At 43.0% G+C, this 24,036-nt stretch overlaps 1 protein-coding gene across 1 annotated transcript in view; it reads right to left on the minus strand.

The window, feature by feature from the left end:
- Positions 1 to 23,638, minus strand: part of sdk1b (sidekick cell adhesion molecule 1b) — a 234,843-nt gene extending 211,205 nt beyond the window's left edge. Inside the window, exon 1 of the mRNA XM_070981407.1 lies at positions 22,020 to 23,638. Within this exon, the coding sequence (XP_070837508.1) occupies positions 22,020 to 22,197 (178 nt within the window). The 5' untranslated portion in view covers positions 22,198 to 23,638. The remainder of the gene's footprint in view (positions 1 to 22,019) is intronic.
- Positions 23,639 to 24,036: the final 398 nt, after the last annotated feature.

Below are 24,036 nucleotides of genomic sequence, written 5' to 3' on the forward strand. Positions count from 1 at the left end.
GGCAGTCGGAAAACCACGCCGTGCTGATCCATCCAAATAAACAAGCCAGGTTCAAACAACAGCAAGAGCTCCAAAGACAAAGACACTGAGGCGTATATGCCTGTCATATTGCATGTCTTGTTACTCTCAACTGTTAGCCACAGTCTGGAACACCTGCATGGATGTGCCAGTATAATCCCATCATTACCACTGAGGGAAAAGTCCTGCGTCAGTCTCAGGGGTATTCATTGTAAAGCAGAAAGTACATTCTACTTGTCTCTTCTCCAGCTCCCCAGGAGACACATAAAAAGCTGCATTTTGTCAGCACCATCATTCAGCCCCATTCATATTTGTTATCGAATGCTTCAAGGCCATACCGTGCAGTCTCCTTTGAAAGTTTTACAATGGCTTTGCTACACTGGCTTGATAGATACCAGACAATCCAAATCCCAGGTCCAATTATAAGCATCAAGAACAACCAGTGTGTTCTTATGATGTATTCATCATTTTGGTGGAGAACAGACACATAAAACTGCATTGCTCACAACTCAAATTATTTCCTTTTGCACTGCTCAGTCTTCAGCTCTCTAAAACTGACTGCTGCCTTCACAAACACATTTTATCACCTCCAGCTTGCTTTGCTCAACAAGACAGACATGCTGAAGTTGAAATGTCCAATCTATAATTTTAGAAAATAAGGAGCTCTTAGCAAATACTCCCCACTGATCCTGCAGGCCTACTTTGTGTTTTTGTCTTGCAGATGAGTGGGCAAAGTGGAGGGTTGATAAGAGTGGCAACGGCACTCTCATGAAAGAGTCCTCTCTGTCTTACCATTGTCTCTTCCCAATCCATTTGGAGATGGCGCAGCTCTTTTCTCATTTTTGACATACCGTGGCTTCTCCTGTACTCGTCAATAAGGGTGGGTGGGTAAGGTAAGGAAGCTGCATCAAAAAACAATTAAGGTCCAGTGTGTAGATTTACTGACCTATAGTAGTGAGGCTGCCAATCGCAACCAACTGAATACTCCTCACCTCACCCTCCCCTTCCAAGCATGTACAACCTATGGTTGGTGTAGGGCTGGGCGATAAAACGATAACGATATGTCTCAGACACATAATCAATATCAATAAAAAATGCTTTTGATAAAACATTCGATAATTTTTTTTTCTTTATCGGAAGAAACCAGAAGTTGCGAAGCGAGGTTGGTTGCATGAACAAAGGCACTCGCTCTCAGGTAACCGAGCAACGTAGGGAGTAATCGCTAGTCAGTGAGAGAGACATGCTAACAAGCCAATCATGTAGCAGTAACACCATCTTGTTGTCTCGTGTTTGATGCTTCACGAGGAGTGAGATGAGAAATAGAAAGTGAGCGCTGCAGCGAGCGAAGAAATTGTCGATAAAACAGGGAAAGTCAGCTTGCCAGTATGGAGTTTTTTGCAACCGCAGCACCACCGCACAAGCAGCAGACCGCCATGCAGAGGTATCTGCTTCAGTGCCTGATGACAAATCATCTAAAAGGCACGAAGACATAACGGAGGCAGCGGCATATCATAGAGCTAAAGACACGCTTCTTTTACACTTTTATTTACATTTATTATTTGAGTGTTTTCCATAGTTGTGTTGACATTTCCTTTCCTCTCTGCCTTGATAGCTGAGGGGATTATAATCAGAGGAAGGTTAAATTTAAAATAAAAGTGTTTAAATTTAACATATTTTTCTCCTGGTCCTTATTTTAAATAGGTCATAAAAAATATCAATAATTATTGATATCGACCAATATAAAACACTTATATCGTGATACAGTTTTCAGCCATGTCGCCCAGCCCTAAGTTGGTGGCAGCTAAAACACGCAAAAGGCACTCTCTGGAGTCAGTGTTTGGTCTGTTTTGGGCAACTGTAGAAACATGGCGGTACAACACTGGGGGCCTCTGTAGAGGAGGACCCGCTCCCTCTGTAGATAAGAAACAAGTTCCACATAAGAGTGTAATCCCAAGGTATTGGGGTTACACAACGATTAATATTTTCAGGTGATTACACATTGATGAAAACACAATTCTGACTATTATATTCTATTTCTGTCAATAGATTCCCCCAAATCCTACACACTGGACCTTTAAGTTTAAATTAACTTCTGTGCCACCTGGATCAGAGTATTTAACGGTCAAATATTATAAAGACAGACAAAACAATCCACACCATGTCAACTGAAATTATGTTAAATATATCCATACTTGAAGTATTACTAAGGAAAGAGGGACTTAATTCTCCAGTCTCGCAGCTTAGACATTCAAATTACCATATAATATTATGTATGATGTGTGTCTGTGTGCTTGGATGAAGAGTCGTTAAAATATATTGGTTGTAGGCCACCAGCAGAATTAAAGAGCCAGAGTGTGAAAAGTTGGGCTTTGCTTCTGTGTGTGTGTGTGTGTGTGTGTGTGTGTGTGTGTGTGTGTGTGTGTGTGTGTGTGTGTGTGTGTGTGGGTGTGCGTGTGTGTGTGTTTTGTCTGCAGAGGATGAAATACATTTATGGATGCAGCATATTCTGCACAAATGTGTTGCACATCAAGAAAAGGTAAACCCACCCACATGTAAAAACACTGACACACAGGAGAGCATTATAGCTTCAAGACATTTATACCTCAGAGACACAAACACCTCACACACACACAGACACACACACCCACACGCACACAAATCACATGTGAATGAACCTGAGAACAAGTTTCGCATCAAAGCACTGGCAATAAGCGTATTGACTACGGAAATAACAGACAAACGTTCTAACACAGGCTTCAGTACTTCAGTAATTGCGCTCATAAAGTGGCATTATGGCAACATGGTGTGACCAGTAAGGTGCCATCCTTCTATCTTAGTGGAACCTGAGATTGCAACCCAGTATGACAGGCCCGCAGGCTTTGATTGGCTGATTGAAGTAGACTAATGAATGACTGTGTGAAGAAGCCGGAGACTTATTCTGGACTGATTAATGTGTTTTCCTCAATGCCAATTAAACACTGATTACACAAATTAACAACTCTGGGCCACCGTAATCACTAAGTGCTCACACAGGGACTGGCGTTGATGGAATAGGCTACAAACATACGCACACACATAAACACACACACACAAAAACACACATACACAGCTGTAAGGCACCACACCCCATTTGTCCTTCTATCCTTGCCCAAAGCCCTGTCAAATGCTGCCAGGCCTGGCAGTTGTTATAGCTAATGCTTTTAGCTGCATGTCGTCCAAGATAGAGTTACCGACCACACTCACCAAACACCCTCTCCTCTGACTCACTCGCTCTCTCAAACACACATGCAAGCACACATACACACGGACACACACGAGGAAAAACGTGTCACCCAGAGCCATGCAAGACAACACATATACTGGGCCTCAGACAGACAGCTGGTGCCAAAGGGTGCAGTTAGTGAATCCCCCCTCTGGGATGGGTTACAACCCCCTTCCCCTTGTATGGAGCCAGAGGGAAAGACGGACAACGAGATGTGAGATTAAAGGGAAGGAAATATGGACAGGAGAGGGGAAGGAGGGAGGAAAGTGAGCCAGCGAGGACTGGGAGAAATGGAAATGGAAAGTTTTCGCAGACTGAATGTAATGTGACACCATGTGATGGGGGGGGGGGTGACAGCATGGAAAGACACAGTCAGTCCACGAGAGGAGAGAGAGCATAAGAAAGAAGGAAGGAGAAATGAAAGAGGATTTGCACAAGTGAAATTTGAAATTTGGAAAGCACTGGAACTGTAAACTGCATACGCTCAGATGAACAGAGCCTTTGCCTCTCTCTCGTAATGCTTCTCACCACATTTCTGAGAGTGAACGTAGTCGTGTGTTCTGTCTGTTCTGACAGAAAAATTAAAAATTAACACTGCTGCGATTCTGCTAACATGAGAAAAACCACTGACTACATAAACTGGTGTCTTGATGGTCAGTCGGCAGACAAACCTTTATGTATGTTGTGTTCAGTTAACTTGTCTGTGTCTGTGTGTGTGTGTGTGTGCGTGTGTGTGTGTGTGTGCGTATGTGTGTGTGCGTGTTACCTTGTGTATGTGCAACATAATGCAGTTTCCTGTTTCAGCAGAATTGTACAGCAGAAAATTGAAACTGAAGAATAAAAGTGTTTTTCTCCATCCGAGCGGATCCATATGCAGTCCTTTCAGACCCTTACGTGTGCACACTGTGCTCAATGAGTGTGTGTGTGTGAGTGTGTGTTTGTCGTTTTGTGTCCCCATCTACATAAGTTTGATAGCTGCTGCACTCTGCTTTTGCTCACAGTTGGCTTATTCATAAATTATTGTAATTTTGCCGATACATCTGCTCAATATGTTCTTCATTGTGTTGGAGAGTCATTGCTGTGGGGAAATATGAGGATAGGACCAAATAAATTGACGTTGCATTGCATACAGTATTGTTCCCTCCCAAACACACAGATAAACAAAACACACTTCTCCCATCCTCCGTCTCACTCGCTCTATTCATTCATGACAATAAAGGTGAGCTTGTGTGAGTGAGAATGTGTGTTTGGGTGAAAAGAAAAAAAGGGCCAGCTGTGTCATTATACAAGCCTAATACATCCATCATACAAGCTAATGTGATTTATGCTTGCAATGGCCAGGAAGACCATGAGGTGAGAATAGAGAGGGGGAAGGAAAGCAACAGAGATAGAGAGGGAGAGAGAGAATCGAGATGGGGAGGCGCTGAAGATTGAGAAATACTTTCAGCGGTGATTGTGTTGAGCGTGGTGAAAGCAGGTGGTTTAAAAGCCCATTCGCGCACAAGTACACAGTCCTGCTGCAATTATCCACACACCTGATGCACACATATGCTCAGATACACAAGGTGCACACAAACAGCCTATGTGCACACACCTTGATGAGCAAGTGACATCCTAATAAGCTACTATGTCAGATAAAGTGACTCTGAAAGCACATAATGAAGCAGATTTTGACAACTATACTGAACAGTAAATTCCAATTCCAAACACACACACACACGCCACACAAAGGCCATTCAAGGTGTGTTTGCCAGGCATGAGGAGCTGTTTAGAAATGATGGTTGCAGTAATTAGCATAATGTTTGCCTAGAGCCGTGGACTGACATTTAGAACAGTGGATTATTGGAGCAAAACCCGCACACTGCCTTTCAGAGAACACTATCGTATTATTAAAAACAACTATTACAAATTACTGTTATGATATCAATGTTACACTGGCCGCATGAGAATTTGTGGTTTCACCGTGCAAGTCAGGCCTTGTTTTGTCCATGTGTGACATATTCACCATAGGTATGTACAAATTGGCTCTCAAAAGCAGAGCAGGTGGGTGGTTGTCCGTGAATGCAGGACAGAGATCAGAGCTGGGCGCTGTGCTGTCGTGGCTGTAAACAGTGCTCACGGATTCACTTAAAAAAATCATGCCAGGAGCCTGGAGTACCGGCAGTTTCATTGACAACTCAAGGGCTGAGGGCAAAATACAGCCAACTTTGAACACATCAATCAGGTTTTCTCAAGGAAAATATTAATTACTTTAGCCAGTAATCTCTCTTTTCTGTTATTTCTTGAGCAATGAATCAATGTTTTACTGTGTGGCCAATCAGGTGTGTGGAGGGGCACAGTGTTACTTAAATGTCACCTTGTCTTAAATATAGTCCAAAATCCAATAAAGGGAAAGTGTCTCACTGTGGGTAATCCTGCTCATGTTGTCTTTATGAAAAATCAAACTGTAGACTCTAAGTGAATAGAATTCAGCAGAGACAGCACGCTATCATGATTCATTACTAAACTTTAAACCTGATTAAATGTACACCTTCATCTGTTGGAGGGCCTAAGGGAAGGTGAACAGAGCTGCTTAACACACTTCATCAGTTCATATATCAGACGCCTCTCATCAACTCCATTCACTCCTATGATAAAACAACAACAGTGACATACTGGCCTCTAATTTCCTGGAACTGAGCACAAACTTCCTCGAGTCACAGAGTATTTCTTACAAAGACGTTGAACCAGGATGAGTATATTATTAGTAGGAGGACTGCAGTATCAGCAGGTGGAGTTGATGTGAGCCTCAATAAGAGCCAATCACATCCTCTAAACCTCTTTATAAGGAACAGACGGTTTAATGGGCCAAAAGGAGTGTTGAGGCCAGCTTCTGTCACAAAGCAGACAATCCCAAATATTCCTGTATAGCAGTCCAAATATTGACATACAGAAACTCAAATATGCTTACAAGGGTAGGCACCACTCATTTAAGTTGAATTTGCATTTCAAAATCTCAGTTCATGTGAATAATAAATAAAAATTACGTCAGTGCACTTTGGCAACAACCACAATAACTTGACAGACATTAAAAGTCTGTTGTCTATAATTTCATGAGATGATTTAAAGGGATGCATTGAGATTCACTTACACACTGACAATATAAAGATATCTCAGCAAATACAAAAGAAAAGAAAAAATAAAATAGCTGGAGCAGCAAATAGCTTTTCAGTAGCTTTGCTCTTTTATTGACCAAGTAGTGCGGTAGCTTTCACACAAGCTACATTTTCCTGAGCATTTCTGAAGCTCAAACAAAACAGCTGCAATGGATCAGCCAGTGATGCCGCCGCCACACACGGATGTGTTCCTGTAGCCAACAGAAGCGCCTCCATGACAGTGACATCACATCAGTACCAAACCTTGGGCTCACGCCTACAACGCCTCTGCTGCAGGGGAATGCAGACACACAAGCTTGAGTTTACTTGATGGAGATATGGCCGAGGGTGATCCATGCAAGCTCAGGGATATGCTCATATTCTGCCTATAGCTGCAATATATACATTTAGCTCATTATTTGTGTTGACATGTTGCTGTAGCTTAGCTTGCTACATTTCTCTGGGGGTAGCTTTGGTGTAGTGAGGCTTCATCTAATGTAGAGTAACTGGTAGTTAAGCTCACTACACTTTCCAATTAGCTTGCCCAACACTGATGTCTGCTGCTGCTCCCGAGGCAAACTAACGATGGTCATTATATACACTTTGGGGTTTCTGTAATCCTCATGGAAACACTGGATTTCATCATTTAGAAAATCCTTCTGTCACATCAATTAGCTCATTTACAGTCCTTTATTCATAAAGCAATCAATTTGATCAATTTAAAGTCGTTTCCATAAGAGAAGATAGTCAAATGTAAAATTCATTAAGGATCGTTATGTGAAAGTAGCAGAAGATGCATAGTGTAAAAAATGTCATTTTACTTACCACCGTCACATTAAAGTCTATTCTTGCAATATCAAACCACAGAATCAATGTACTGATTTTTTCAAGAGACAAAATCTACATGTTATAATTTTTTTCTGTCTAATTGAAAACTTCATGCTTTTCTAATAAATACATTCTCTAATTTATAACAATGTTCAAGTTTTTTCTGTCACTGGTTTGTGTTGCAGACGCAGAATAAACACACCAGCATGTCAGGGACATGTCATGCGCAGTGGAGTGATGTGGTGAAAGCGAGTGGCATTGTTGACCGTCATGAGTCAAACACAACCACCGTGCTAAACGTGCTGGTTGGAGTACAGCTCGAGATGATGAGGGTGTAAAAGAGTGTCTGTGTCTTTGTGTCGTGTGTCCTCATACGTGAACTTCTGTCTGCAAACTCTGCAGCAGCTCAGCTCAGGGTACTATTGCAGGGTTTGCATCAACAGGCAAACAGGATAATTAATTTCTCCCTTTCGCTTGAATGCTTTCATTTTATTTTCATTTGCTTGCCTTTCTCTCTTTCTACTCCCACATTCGTCAGATAGTGAATCCTGTGAGGGATGACTTCAATCCGCACACACGCACATTCATTTTACTACAGGAAAACAAAACGTCTGTGAGGATGCTGTGTGTTTGTGTGCAGTGTGTGCACTTAATGAGATGAATGCCTGTGCACCGCCCCTTCCCAATTACAAAGAGTGGAGGAGAGAAATAAGTGGTGGAAAAGCAAAGAAAGGATGCAACACAGGCAGGGATAGGAGAAGAGAGTGATGTGCAATGATTAGAGAAAAAAATCAAAGAAGTAAGAGGAAAAGTGGAAGAATGGAAAAAATAAATAAATAAATCCATCCAGTCCATTAGCCAACAAACTATTTTCTCTCTTCTCTGTCTTTCTCTTTGAGGAACTCACTTCATCTTTCTTTATGTCTGCTCATGTCTATGTCATCTTCTCTCATTCATCCGTCCACTCCAATGACCCCATAACTGACGATCTCTTTCCATCTACTTTCTCTTTGAATTACTTATTTTCTCTCTTTGATTACTTTTCTTCATACCAGTATATATTCTCATCCATCTGTGCCCATTAATTTCCTCATCGATCAATCAACACCACCTTTCCTCTCTCTCTTTAATGGAAGAGTTCATCCTGATCATCTACTCAACCACATGTCAGTCAGAACATCGATCTCAGCACACAGGAAAAACACATGCATATTGGGGTGGTAAACTTCTCAAATCGTGCCATTTAATCATCATCGCAAACACTGAGACATTGCATTAAACTAAAATTGATGGATAATTTACATTTTTCTTTAAAAAAGTAACATTTCAAATGAATCTTTCAAATTAGTAAAAATCCACTTGAGTTGCAGAAAAGTGAGCCCACTGATGTAAAAGTGAGGAAAAGCTCTCCAGTTTCGAGTAGCACCTCTTACTGTAAAATACACAGGCCTGAGTGAACATGATGAAGCAAAATACGCTGAACATGAGACCATAAATATCAAAACAAATTGCAAGTATATATTGAGTCTTTCCCACCTTTCCCTGAAGCGTCGCTGGACACCTGTTAAATCTCTGCACAGCAGATCAGCAAGCGGTGCCAGGCGGCAACACCAGGTCTCACTCACAATGAACAGCAGCTGTTACACTGAGCAGAACGCATAAGCACAGTGATATCTGTGCACTGCCAACAATGGCACAGACAGTCAAACAGACTGCGGCTGTGAGGGGATAAATCCAGCAGGTAGAAGTAGACGGCATAATCACCAGACTCAACATTCAGTAATGAACCAAAACTGACTGAAAGCACGTCAAGATTTCCTCACTGGGCTGGTTGTGGCTCAGGAGGTAGAACGGGTTGTCCGTTAATCTCTGGGTTAGTGGTTCGATGCCTGGCTATCCCTGTCCACTTGTCTTTGGGCAAGACACCAAACCCGACACTGCTCCCAAAGAACAGGCCACCTCGGCCCCCGATGGCCATCGATGTATGAATGAGTGATGAGTGATCCATTATGGTACAAAGGCCTGAAGTCCATTTAACATTTACCATTGACTGATGGTTTGTTCAAATATGATTACTGATTATAAGTCAGGTCATATAGCTGACGGTGTGCACAACTTCAGTCCTCTGCCAGCACTAAAGCCATATTTCATTTTAGCAGCAGAAAGCCTCTCATATCTGCATGGACCTCCAGCAAATGAACGCAGTGGGTTACTACATTTACAGCTACAACCGCAGCACCACCAGGCAAAAACTGACCGGATCTGACTGGGGTGGTGATCAAATAAGACTGAAAGGAGTCAATTCTCAATCAATGTGCCCCTATATAAATAAGCTATATGCCGTTTTACACTACAGTCTGTGTGTGTGTGTGTGTGTGTGTGTGTGTGTGTGTGTGTGTGTGTGTGTGTGTGTGTGTGTGTGTGTGTGTGTGTGTGTGTGTGTGTGTGTGTGTGTGTGTGACAGGGAGACATTATCACATAGTGTATTTACAGAAAATGGAAAGAAAAGTGATTTGGCGCTGTTTAAGTGGCTACTTCTAGAAGCCATCATTTCAGTGAATTTTTCTTTTTTCCTTTATACGTTGATCACTTAACCATTCAAAACACTCATTATGTTCCTCAAGCCATTTTAGATAACAAGCACTGTAAAAGGCAGAGCCAGAAAGTGTCCATCAGTCTGGAAACTCAGGAGAGTTAGTATATCGTATTACTGATGAGACAGACACGAACGTGGCAGACAGCAGGTCCTTAGCCGTGTGCTGCACACTCATGCACATATACATGCATTACAAACACAAGCCACCAATTTTTGATTCTGGCCATAAACTCCTGCCATATGCACTCACTCTGTCTCTGTCTCTGTCTGTCTGTGACACACACACACACACACACACACACACACACACCCTTGTATAACACAAGCCAAGCCTCCATACTGCTGGCTGGCTCCTCATAGAGGTATGCCCACCTCTAGCTCGGATCAAAGGACTAAACTAAAAACCTCTGGCCAGACACTCAAACACTCTCTCTCTCTCTGTCTCTCACACACACACACACACACACACACACACACACACACACACACACACACACACACACACGGTACAGTCCTTCCTGCCTATTCCTGGATGAGATCAAAAAGGGTCTCTTTTGCTCTAAGCCTATAGCATAAACCAAACATAAGCAGTTAAGTGTGCAAAAACACACACGTGCGTGCTCACACACCCACAAACACACACAAAAACAGACCCTCTCAAACACCTGTGGCAGATCAAACGCATCAAGCTGAGAACACACCTGCAGCAGGGTAAAGCCCTTGTACTGTTCAAGTAAATCATGCTGCTGCAATACGCACACAATGATGTGTGCTCCCGCCTGACCTCGGTAATATTCCGTGACTGGCGATTCACTATGCAAAGATCCCATTCAAATAGCTTGATGGCCTCGCCACAATGAGAACATAGACAAACAAATAAAGAGCCTCAGCCAGGTGCGTTTGGCACAGGGAGCGTGCGGGGGGGGGCACATTTCATGTTCCTCCACTGAATAATCTTCATATCACGCCACACTCTGCAGTAAAAATGACTACAGCCACACTGAAGGTGAGCAGAAACAGGAAGCAGAGACACAATGAGGGACAGCTTGGGGTATGATCCACTTAAAGGTTGTCAGTCTGAATCCAAATACTGACTGAAACAGTCTAAATGAAATGAAAGGGAGTCACTTTCTTCACCCCGCTGTGAGACTGCTCCTGAGCCTTCTACTAATCTAGTGCTGCCACTAAATGACTGGCAGTACAAGACCAGGGTTTTAAAGGCATCTCCCAGGTGTTAGCAGAGAGAGTGTGTGAGTGCATCTCTCTGATGTATCTCCAGCCACCGACCTGCAATTTTGTTTCCATCAGTTGTTGCTGTAAATAGGAATCTGTTCCTAGATTGGCTTGTGTATGTCACAGAAACCTGACATTTGTGACTGCCAGTGTCGAAAATGCTGCTACCTCTTGGGACTCCATAAATCCTAATTTTAAAACATCTTAATCTGAATCAGTACTCCTGTGCTGGACTGTGATGTGTAGGTAAAATGTTACAACATATTCACAGAAACTGTCAAAATATCTGTGCATGTGAAATGCATGCAAATAAATAAATTAATAAGAAATTATTTTTTCTTAGGGGTGTAACAATATTAAAAACTCATGGTAATAATATCGATAATACCTCGATATCACGATAGGAAATGTGTTGCATGAATTAATGTTTGAACCATGTACAAATTTAAAGCAAACACCATGCAGCAGTCCTTTTATAAAACTATTTAAAGTTAATTTAAAGTTTAAAGTCTGTCCTTGGGGTGACCACATCCAGGATCAATTATGTACTGGCCAGTTTAGCAGTCTCTGTTTGGTGGTCAGCACAGCTGCTGCAGCTTAACTGTGATGTGAAACACTGCTACACGCCTCACTCGACCACGCGGCCTATGTTCAAACCCACGTGTGAAGCAAGATTTAACATGAGTGTAAAACACTACGTGCAGGTCCATTTAAATCTGCTACGTCCAAATTTTGTGCGTTGTCTGTAACGACAGCAACATCGTGATGATTGCTGTTATTCTTCATCTCAAGCTCCTTCTCCATCACAGCAGATTTCAAAACCTCTATGTAGCTATCTTAAGTCCAGTGTGTGATTGGAAAAGAGGCCGCGTCTGTCGGATAAAACCCTTCATTTCCCATTGGCTGGTCATAACATGAGCTGTGACTGTAATACAGCTGTGAGTAGCTCGTGAAGTCCACTCATCTGTGGTTATTGAGATGCACTCTGCTTCTTTGAGGCTCTGTGTCACTTAAGCTTTTGTCTCTTGGCACAGAGCTGGTATCACTGTGCAACTTAAGTGCGGCCTTGATGTAATTGTATATTTAGGCTCCAGCGTGTTTACATGAACATGAAATCCATCGCTGTCAACCACTCATAGTATCCCAGTATGTTGTGATTTGAGCTTTTCTGGGTGGCGATGTGCCAAATGGCTGCTCATGTTGTTATGTCATGTCGTCCATCTATTTGAAAGTTGTTTTGCATTTGTTTCCTTTTCACCATTGTCAGTTCCTGAAACGGGAAAGCTGAAATACTGCCACAGATCAGCCCTAAAGGTCAATGAGGCATCCTCAGTCTCTTTTTCATTATCGCCACGTTCATGCATCATTTTCTCGTTGGGTTTACTTTTAGCAGTGCTTGGCTTGCACGCAAAGGACGACAGACTGTTCCTGGCTACTAGGATTGCAAACAAAAACAATACAATATTCAACAAGTCGACAGTAAATAAAGATGTGTCATCACAGTAGATAGCAGTCACAGCCCCAAGACGGCATCGAGCCATATTTTTATCACAATATCGCGAGATACAATAAATCCTTACATCCCTATTATATCTTCATACAAACAGCAGGGCAGGAATTAAACCATGACCAAATGGCCAGTGCCATGCATGCCCCAGGGTGTAGCCATAACACCCTTCTACCATATGGCCAATTTGGGATGAACTGGCTTGAACTGGCTATTGTGCCTTTAAAGAAAGCAGTACGGTGTGAGTATCAATAAGTTTACAAGCATAATCCTGCACAGTGTTCGCTAACTACAAAAGGAAACAGTTATGTTTCGGATTTGACCAGGCACAGTGTGCACGACTATCATGACTGCAATATCACCGGCTGTCACTGGCTGCAGAAATGCTAATTACATAACAAAATCCTTTTCTTATTTGTACCCTCCAGTGTGTGGAATCTGAATTACAATATGTGCTCCCAATAAATGAATAATGTACAAGACTTACTGACGATAAGTGTATATATTCAGTTTCATTTAAGGATTTGGTGTTGATTCCTGATGTTGAAGACGTTTCTTGAAAACTGTTCACAGTATCAGATCCACCCAGCAGCTCATCAGCAGCAAAACCACTACATGATCACAACAGCTTGGCGTTGCTTGTTCTTAACCGGATTTTCCTGTTTCAGGCGGTTGTGGCAAGCAGTTTATGCAAAAAAGAAAAGACACTGTGAAAGCCTTTCCCTGAAGTCTTTTGAAAATGATTTTTGTTCAAAAGCAGCACACTTTCATATGAGGCTATAGCACAAGCACAGTTAGAGGGTGAGGGATCGGAGGAGCAAGAGTTCGACTGCAGAACGAGGACAGCACTAAATTAAAGATTTTCTTAACATAAAAACTCAAAGATGTACAATACCTGTACACAAACACATTTACTAAGTAATTATCTGAAAGTGTGCGAGAGGTATTTCTGTTACAATCTGCTCGTTCTATCTTACTATACTAAGCAGTCCTTGAAAGCATGACCTTGGGGAGGAAGGAAAGAATGGCTTGGAGGTTGTTTTTTTTTGGGGGGGGGGGGGGGGGTTGAGAAACACAGTGATAAATGTGTCACAGGATCATATTTAATATAACCAAGGAATATATTGTAAAGTACACAACCTGCAGTATTTAGGGCAAAGTAAGTTTCACAAATAAACATCTATGTGACTATTGCTTTAGAGATTAATCCTCATGCAGTTGACTGTGGTCCTTTTCAGAGCTGTATACAACTTTGCACTACTTACTGCTATCACTGAGTTCAAAGTTCTTAATACCATTAAGCCCAATGAAATGTACTGCATATGATGTAACTGTCACAGTGGCTCTTGGTTTCATTTATTAGTTCTTGTCTCATCTTCCTCTGGCTGCAGATTATTTGAAAACACTGAAAATACTCAGGAACAGACATTACTATTCATCACAAAAACAGAGAACGAAGCAGTGATACGAGATAAAAAATATTTTCATGAACAAGTATCTGTTATGTCACTGAGTGAGGGGTTGGTTTTTTTTTGACATTTTTAAATATACATACCCGACACCCCCTTCATATCTGACAAGGTGTTTTGTGATTGTGGTTTATTTTTTGTCTTGTGCTTTACATTTCCTTCTTTTTCTTGTCTTTTTATCAGATGCTGGAAGAAGAAAATACCTTTAAGTGTCAGCCATAATGAAATTCCACACGAGATTACAGGCAGCCAATTCAGAAAATGAAGAAAGGATTACTGGTCAAGGTTGTGGACGCCTCTCTTTCCATAGAATTTGCACATTATATTAATGTAGGGATTAACTTTTGAATATACACATGCATATTTGTGTATGCATGATACATATTAGGTACGACAGCCATGCTATAAATGCCATCTTTGTTAAGTTGATAATGTTCAGTGTTTGTTGGTTGAGCTAATATTACAGTCCACAGTTTGCAAAGGTGTATGACAGTATATAGTATATAAAGTAATATGTCCTATATTTCTTTAATGCAACATTATTCAGTTGCCAGCCGTATGTTTTAGAGCCTGGACTTGTTTTACCTATTTTAATATAGGTGTAAAGCAGTGGTTCTCAAACTGGGGGATGGGTCCCCCAGTATATATAAGGAGTATAACTAAGTTGAATGAAAATGATTCATGTAGGGAAAATAAACAAGCTAGAGTTTACTGATGCTGTCAGGAATTTCACTAAAATTCAACTAGGATCCTTTTTTATTAGCCACTTCCCCGTCATTGTTAATGACTGATAAACACTGTGAGGTTGGGGATGTGAACTTTTTTTCAGCTGAAGGGGCCTTGACATAAAAAGTCTGAGGACCACTGGTGTAAAGTAACCCAATTGTGCAGAGCAGTTGTATTACTTAGAAAAAAAAACAATCTGTTTGACTCAGTATCAGGGGAAATATTTGTGATAAAGCATGACAAGGTGACCTGACAACATACAGACAAGCTGCACTGACATTATAGCCATTTCCCAAAGGAAAAGAGAGAGGCTGAATTTAATTCATAATACACTTTTTGAAGTTTGTTTATCTTAAACTAATGAATCTGTTAATTTCACCAGTGAGTTAACTGGGAATGTGTTTTGAAGCTTAAACCTGTAACTACTGAGCTTTCTGGCCACTTGGGGGCAGTGGAAACAAGTTATGAACACAGCATTGATACATCATCACATTTTAAGTTGATAAGGCAAACTTGTTGCTCGAAACAGCAGCTTACTTACACATGACCCAGCAGTCAGAAAGCAACACTGTCATTCATTTAGAGTTGTGTTTCTAGCAACCTGGGGAACAGCTCTGTTTTCTACCAACCCCAGAGGGAAATGTCTGGCCCTTTAGCTGCGAAATGCTTCACTTTGTTCACCAGCTAGTCACTAATGTGTCTGTCTACTGTTTGATGCTGAGCAGGTTGGTTCAGTGAGCTCTTAGAGCTTTTCCACTGAAAACAGCTGCCTACTGCTGCAGAAAACACCACTACGAAACTGGTGGCAAACTTAAGTTGCAGGTGGAAAGCGAAACAATAAGCTGAAACACTATGAAGCTCTGCAAAGCCAAGGGGCTGCAGAGTCGAAGGAAAGTTCATCACTACATCTGATTCCTTTTACACTGTCACATTGTTTTCAGATACATACATTGTGATGACAAAAATATTGATTATAGCCACTTTAAGTATTACTGTTGTTACCAATTTACTAGCAATTTAACGTAGCATTTGCTCATTTAGATCAGTGGATTATGTTTGAAAAATTTGCCAGAATATTGAAATATTCAATAATTTCTTTAGTAATTCCCTTGAAGGTGTAAATGTAGCAGATCACTAATTACCTGCAGTATGTGGGAGCACACGGTCACTCGTTGACAGTGAAAATAACTTTTTTTTTCAACTCCCTGTGGCCATTATGCTTTCACAATAGCTAGAGGTCTTATTATTAAATTTGGGTCTGACCAGCAATAATTTGTACAGCAACAGCTAGAAAGTCTTGTTTTGCCTCTTCAGGACTGAGTAAGATCCTTATTTAGCTAATTCAAACAACAAATGGAAGTCACCATTTGTTTGATTCAACAAATCAAGGTGTGTGTAAGTATTTTACTTGAAACCAAATGTCAGATATTCCACATGACAAAATAAAAGATTATTTTCAGGTAGGTTCAGAACAGGACAGGGATATTTCTTTCTTACAATGAATGTATTGATTTGCTTCTTCTTTATACTTCACTGAATCTGTTCAGTGCCGCCTGTTCCTCCATTTGCACTCTGTTTTTGGTCAGATGGGTGAATGTTGCGTACACAAGTGTGTGACTGCTCAGGCATAATACAAGGGCTTAGTAGACTTCAGACTTTTTGGGGGAACTGATATAACAAAAGCATCGCTGGTAGATTATGTTATTGTGCACTGTGAGAAAATAAAGCTAATACAAAATTAAGAACAATTGTAATTGTAACAACTGTATAGAGTTACCTGTATCTTTAAACAATGAAGAATAAATAGAGCTGTAACTATTATTTTTTTCATTATTGCCAATTCATATCTGCCAGTCATTTTCTTGGTTAAGTGCTTAAATGTTCAGTCCATGTCAGAAAAAACAGCCATACAATGTACATGTATATTACAGAGAGAAGAGCTTCATATTTAAGAAGCTAGAATGAGAGAATGTTTGGGCTTTTGTTTGAGAAATGACTCAAACAATTATCAAAATAGTTGCTGATTAACTTTTTGTTAAAAGTGTTTCAGATCTAAATACAAATAACACCATGAATATTAGGCATGCATGTCTAAGAGGATTGTACACAAGACTGAACCTAATAATAGGTGGCTACCAAATTCTGTCTCACACACTATTTTAATAAGCCACTATGAGCCAAGATCATGAATTGAAACTTTTCCAACCCTTTAGTCAACAAACAAAAGTTGTGAGGGTGTGTGTGTGTGTGTGTGTGTGTGTGTGTGTGTGTGTGTGTGTGTGTGTGTGTGTGTGTGTGCACATTCACCTATCTTTCTATTTGTCTGCCAGTTTCAATATCTGTCAGTCTTTCTGCTTTGTGGTGTCTTGCAGTTCAATCAATCAATAGAGTTCATGTTTTGCAAGCGTTTTGCTTTATTTGGATGTCTCGCTGCAGAACCATCTTGAAAAGTACAAGATAAGCTTTTGTACTATACCCCACCCTCGCTGCTCACGCACGTACACACAGCGGATCAATAGCAACCTCGTCCCCCTATCTTACATAATAAATACCAAGGCCTAAACAGCAAAGCAGCCTCCATTCCACCTGTGTGGCCTGCAGCAATGGCTTCTTTAGTCCCTTATGGGCAGACAACGAGGGAACAAAGACAGAGAAACCAAAAAGAAGAGGAGCAATACTGATAGAACAAACACAAAAAACTGAAGAGCAAAAAGAAGCAAGACAGAGGGGGAGGCAGAGAGAGCCCAGAATGTATCCCACTTGGCTCATATTTCAAAGCTCTGAAGGATGTTTTTGAGGAAAACCCTATAAAATGCATCTTTTCACAAAGATAGCAAACCATTCTGACTGGACAGGAGCACACACATGCATACACACTTCATACACACACAAAGCTTTTGGCAAATGTACCTATGCTTTAATATGATACTTAACATGCCTTGAACTGACCACAGCCATAATAACACTGCTGGAGAGGGAAACATGACTCAGCTGACCTCTTAATGATCTCACCGACACAACGTACAAGCTCACGGAGGAAGTCGTATGAGCTCCTGCAATGTGTTGGTGAGCATAAGACGATAGGATAGATGCACCTGCTGGTTTCTTCTTTGTACACACACACACACACACACACACACACACACACACACACACACACACACACACACACAGATGATTACTTTCCATTAGGAGACTCTGGCTGCTTCTCTATATCTGCCACTTCTACTATGAGAAGAAAACACTTAGGACTGATGGAGGGTTAGCATCAATCTGACACACACACACACACACACACACACACACACACACACACACACACACAGTATGTAGTCTGCAGTCCTGTCAGACTAAAATCTCTGACACGTATCAGGTGTGCACACGTAGACAGGTAGACACACACAAAGTCTGTCCCTCTCAAACACACACAGCCGCCGTAAACTGTCAGGCAGCTGTGGAAATGTGGTGATTTGTTCCTCCTGACAGACAGGAAATAAGGGAGTCGACCAAGGACCTCACTTCCTCTTAGACCTGACTAACCTGACGTCTATCGCACACTCCAACACACACATACATACACAGTGTCTTCTCCTCCATTCTCTAATACATATGCACACGCACACAATCCATCAGACACCCGAGTCTGTGCTGAGGCCTCCAAAATTCCAACTACTTGAATGTGTTATTAAATTTGATGTCTGTGGGCAAAGAAAGAACATATAAACAGTAACTTTACAGTTTAAAATAGCTCAAAATCCAAAAGGTTGCATGATGAAGTAACAGAGAGAGCTATAACTTCTCTGGTCACCACCAGAGACTTCTCTAGCACAAACTGCCTCTTAAAATATTATTATTCTAAGCTGCAACTACCAGTGGAAGATAATAAAAGCTTAAAACTGACGTAAGATTCGTAAGAGTGTCAGAGAAAGGTGGAAAATCCATGGTGAGGTTGTGCAGTGTGGACGATGATAATTAGTTAGATGAGGCTCCTAATTTACCCTCTCCTCATTACAACATGGTTAAGCAAATTTCCACATCCGCTTTAACTGTTTGACACTGATGAGAGAGAAGGACTTTGTGTGTATGCATGTGTGTGGGTGTGTGCACATTTGTAAAACTGCATGCTAGTCTATTTGATTTGGGTTTTGACATCACACTCAGAACTCTCCCAGCCCACAGCCCACCATCCGAATGTCCTATCTGTGACCTCAATTCACTTCAGCATGCCCAGTGGTCCAATCAGGATCAAGCTCTGGCTCAGTTGAGCCAATGACATGTGTCATATCAAACCTAATCACACTGATGGACCCACTAAGTGGGTCAGTGTGATGATGCAAGTCTTTGATTGGCCTAGTTGAGGCAGAAGAAAACTTGCAAATTTATGGTAAGAAGCTAAACTTTAGCAGGAGCTCTAAAATTTGTGACCTACTATTTATTTTTTAGACTAGAAACAAGTGCGACGGTTTAGCAGCTGGGATGCTTGAGCCACATTTTAATGCAATTACCTTGGGCAAGGTTAGCAATAATGACGACCAGCAGTATTTTTTTCATTGCACTTTGGCTACTTGTGGACCATTATCATTATCCACAATAGCAACTGGGAAAAAATCAATCTCCAAATATTATAAACCTAATGGTGCATATAGCTGTTGTTGTGTGAACCCCTTCTGACTTTGAACATTTTCATGTTTTACATTACATAGTCCTCTCTGATTTGAAAATCATGTTGAAGATCTCCAAAATGCACGGCTGCAAAAAGGCTGTTTTCAGCAGTCTCGACGCTGTCTGTTAGCAATATAGAATATGATTTACATTTTGAAACACACTGAACGTGACCCATCCTTGACTTCAGTCAGAATATAAAGTCTAGGATCCAGGCTCTGTCTGTATCCATGCTGGAAATGCGAATCAGTCAAACAGCTGTGGAGCAGAACCCACTCAGTGACAGGCAGGCAGTTGGGGGCTGAGGGATAACTTATGAATAAAGAAGGGAGGGTGGAGAGGTGAGCAGATGAGAGGTGGAGGAAAGCGTTGGGGGGGTGGAGGGGGGGACAGTAAAATGCTGCCGTCACTTAAACTCTAAAATGAAAGATCGATGAGCTTATTTAAATGTGCTCCCACAGACGAGAGTTGGCTCATATAAAGCCTCACATTTATGGGGAGGGGTGTGGGCATCGATTGACTGAGAGAAAGAGAGCGACGGAGGGAGAGGGACAGAGGGGGAGGAGGGAGGAGGGAGGAGGGAGGAGGGAGGAGGGAGGGAGAGGTTGGGAGAGATCAGGAGGATCAACCTTGGCTCATGAATTTCATCCTTTTCCTCCTAAAATAAAACGTCCTGATAAATGCTGGGGATAGAGGGATCGCAACCTGGAAAATCTACAGCCTTCGATTGACCGTCTGGCACAGCTTATCAAATCAATAGCCCCACTCCCCGCCACCACCCCCATCCCATATCTGTTTCACTGATTTCCAATTCACCCCCTATCCCCGACACACATACATGCAAACACAAGTGCCAGCCACCCTGAGGTACAGACATTTTGCAGCAGCATACCCCGCCCCCTCGAGCCAAGACAGCTGGAAGGGGTTGGTGGGTGTGAGGGTGGGGAATGGGGTGTATGCTAACTTGGGCGCTTGAGACCTTGACATTACAGGGAGAACGGAAGGAGCTGACTCTGCAGCCAGCACCATCCCTCCGTCTCCCACCTCCTCCTCAACACCCTGGAGGGAGGGAGGAAGAGGGAGAGTGTGACAACTGGGGGGGGTGGGGGGTGGGGGGGGGGAGCGAGTGGAGAGCAACTTTTGACACACACAGAGGTGTTGTCATACCATCATCATCGATTGAACTGCAGGCTCAGCTTCCTGAGTGACAAGCACGGTGCGCCGCATTCCCTCTACCCCTCCACTCCATCTTTTATTTTCGCCCCCTTTCCCTGCCACTCCCCTCTCCCCGCTCTGCTCCTTCTCTCACCACCTCCTTCTCCTCTTCACCACACTGCCTCCCTCCTCCTGACTCTTTCTCCCTCCTCACTCCTCCTCTACCTGTGCTCTCTTTCACACTCACGCAGGCACTTTCCTGCACTTGAACAGCCTGCATGTTCTGCGCATTCACAAATAGCTCACCCCCCACCTCTAACACACACACACACACACACACACACGCACAGGCATTCCTAAGACCCCCTCCTCCACATAACCCCAAGTCTCAGCCTTACATCCAGCCCACCGCACCATCTGTGACCCAGAGAGAACTGTGAGCCGACACCAGCCTGACCTTTAGTGTGCTTTTGTTTTGCCACTCTGACATGATCTTGTGAGGTACATGCACACATCCATAGACACACACACACACACACACACACAGAGGAACACACAAATATCCAGTTTCTCTCCATTATCATCTCTGTAACTACGAAAGGGGGAAAAAAAAGCCCATAAATGCATGTAACATGGCAACACACAATTTTCCCAGCAGTTCTGGTCATGAATCGATATCTCATCATATCTGTCTTCTTTCCGGTTGCTGTATTCAACAATTACTCCACACAGCAGCCTTCTGCAACCACAAGTCACACACAAATCTGGACCCATGCGACCACAACAGGGTCAACACTGGACTGATAGGATGCAACTTAAATTAATACACTACAGGCGGTTGCATGTGTCTATGTGTGCGTGCATTTGTGCCAAATCAAGAGCTGTAGTTAAGCAGGTCATTGACTAAGAGGGGGATTATTGATGCTTGGAAACTGTAACATCCCCCTGAAACACATCCTCAATACCTTAATCCTACAATCTATGCATCATCATAACAATAACAATAATTTACACATCCCCCTTATCTGTCTCTCTCACGCAGAGAGACAGTGTGACTTCATTTACAAAAAAAACATTACTACTGGCCTAATGAAAAACACCCCCCCCCCATTCCCCTCCCACAGGAACACAGACACATCCCAACTAATAAGCAAATGCCACACTTGGTCTAATAAATCACACCCTTGTTTCCAGTTTAGGAGTCGTTGTCTCACTTTTCCCTCGTTCACCATTGTTTTAGTGACAAATGAGTCAATATTAAGTATTTTCACATGATGCACTTACCCACACACAGCCTTTAAACACCTGATGTAGGCTATGAATTGATCTAACGTTACATGCTGTACTTATAACATATAGAAAAATAAAACAATATTGTTCAGTCCATCCTGACATTTGAACCCAGTGCTCCCGGGAGTAAAGCTCTTACCTTGGCCGTGCAACATGTGGCAGCTGCTGCTGAGAAGGAGCAGAAGAAAAAGCGGCAGACACCGGCTCCCACTCCGGGTCGCCCCCGTCCCCTTCATCTTCAGCTGGCTCCCTGCTGATGCAGATCCCTCCACGCGCTCCGGGGACCCCTCAGAGCAGCAAATTCCCGGTTTCATCATGCGGGAGAGAGAGGACCGACGGTGCCCGTGTCCGCTTGTGCTTTACTGCTGCAACTCTGCTCTGCGCACGAATGGGAAGAAGTCCGAGCAGAGAGGAGCGGGAATCGGCGATGGCACCTCCGCGCTTTCCCGCTGAGGCGAAGATCCGAGCTCCGGGAGTTCGCCGCTGTCCCCGTCGACAGGGTCCCCCGCTCTGACTTCCCGACTCCGATGTCCAAAACTCGGCAGGAGAACGAGGAGGGGGGTCGGCTCACCACCAGAGACTTTCCCTCACTAGTCTGGCTTCACGGCGTAACAGCAAGGTTGTCTCTGTCTGCTGTGACGGACTCCGCGTGTCTCTGCGTCCTGCGATACCTCATTTTCATTTGGATTGATCCGAGCAAGGAATTAATACATTTGAGTGTGTTTTAGACTGATCGGCTTATTCTCCGCTATCGACCTCAAATCCGCGCTTGTTTTGATGTCTTCATCGGGGATTTGTCCCGCGGATCATTTAGTTGTTTAGGCAGTGGTCGTATTAATGAAGAGGCAGTAAAAGGCGTAAATTATCAATCCATGCTTTGCCGTTGTGTGTGTGTATGTGTGTGTGTGTGTGCGCGCGCGCGCTCTAAAAATCAATTCAGTAATTGATTCCGTGAACACTCCTGCTTTCTGACTTCAAACAAACCGGACGGACCGCTTCGAGTGCGGTGATGGAGAAGCTGCAGTCCGTTATCTGAAGTTAAACAGCCTAATTAACTGTTAACCCGAGTGGTCGCGGGTCGAAATTCTCCCCCGCTCACCCAGAGCAGGACTCTCTCCTCGGATACCAGATAGGCTAACCTGCCGTAATGCGCCGCGTCTCGGATTACACGGAAAAAGGACACAACAGGTTAGCAAAAACCTAAAGCCGTTACAAGTTTCGCGGCTACACTTGCGAGTTTTTCTGCCGTCTTTTCCGTTAGTTAGCTAGCAGCAGGCAAAAAGTAACGGTCGCTTTGAACTGAGGAACGGCCGTTACAGAGACGGTAACGTTATGTTACTCTCACCGCTGCTACTGCGACACTGGAGCCTTTCGCTTTTTAACCGGTCCTCAACGGTCCTCCGAAACAGTCGGGAAAGAGGCGGTTAGTTCACAAAAACGTCTCATCGTCGTCCGTTCATACTCACGGGAGATTCGGCCCCCGGTTAGCGGCGTTTTTTGCCGTTTTGCTCCGTCTTGGCACCTTGTTGTGGCTTGGGGGAGCCGACTGAGGCGATGCGTCTCCCTCAACTGAACACCTGCCACCCTCCTCGACACGGAGTTGGGGGAGAGAGAGGGCTCTTGTTCAGCCTGATTCAAGCAGCTACTGAGTTTTTAGTCCTTTGAGAAAGCGAAAAGTCGACGGTTACGAGTCTGAATGCAGCCGACTTTTCCCACTAATACCCGCTTTTCTTGCCCACACTCTCCGTTAATCTCTCCCTCGATATCCCAAACTCACAAACTAAACTTCTATTCACTATCATCCGTTGTCGCTGATTGGTGGAGCCGAGTGCTCCCGCTGTTCCTATTGGGCAGTCCGAACCGGGGGGCGGGAAGCAATGCCAGCACTGAGAGTGTGGTGGACGGCGCCCCCAAACCCCCCACACAGAGAAACGTGTGTGGAAGAAGTTACTCAAGAAAGAAGATAGCCAGTCGACCATTTAAAGTATTTAGGGACTCACATTATTGGGCTTTTCTATTATATATTGCTTAATAGATAATTTGTGTGTGAAACAATTCAGGGAGGCAGAAGAAGGCACAGTGAGGAGACTATAGCCTGGGGATTTTTTCACCTTGCTTACTTCAAATAAATTTGATTATATTATTTAACTGAGGAA

This window comes from Chaetodon trifascialis, chromosome 2 (assembly GCF_039877785.1).
Source record: "Chaetodon trifascialis isolate fChaTrf1 chromosome 2, fChaTrf1.hap1, whole genome shotgun sequence".
NCBI classification, from domain to species: Eukaryota; Metazoa; Chordata; class Actinopteri; order Chaetodontiformes; family Chaetodontidae; genus Chaetodon; species Chaetodon trifascialis.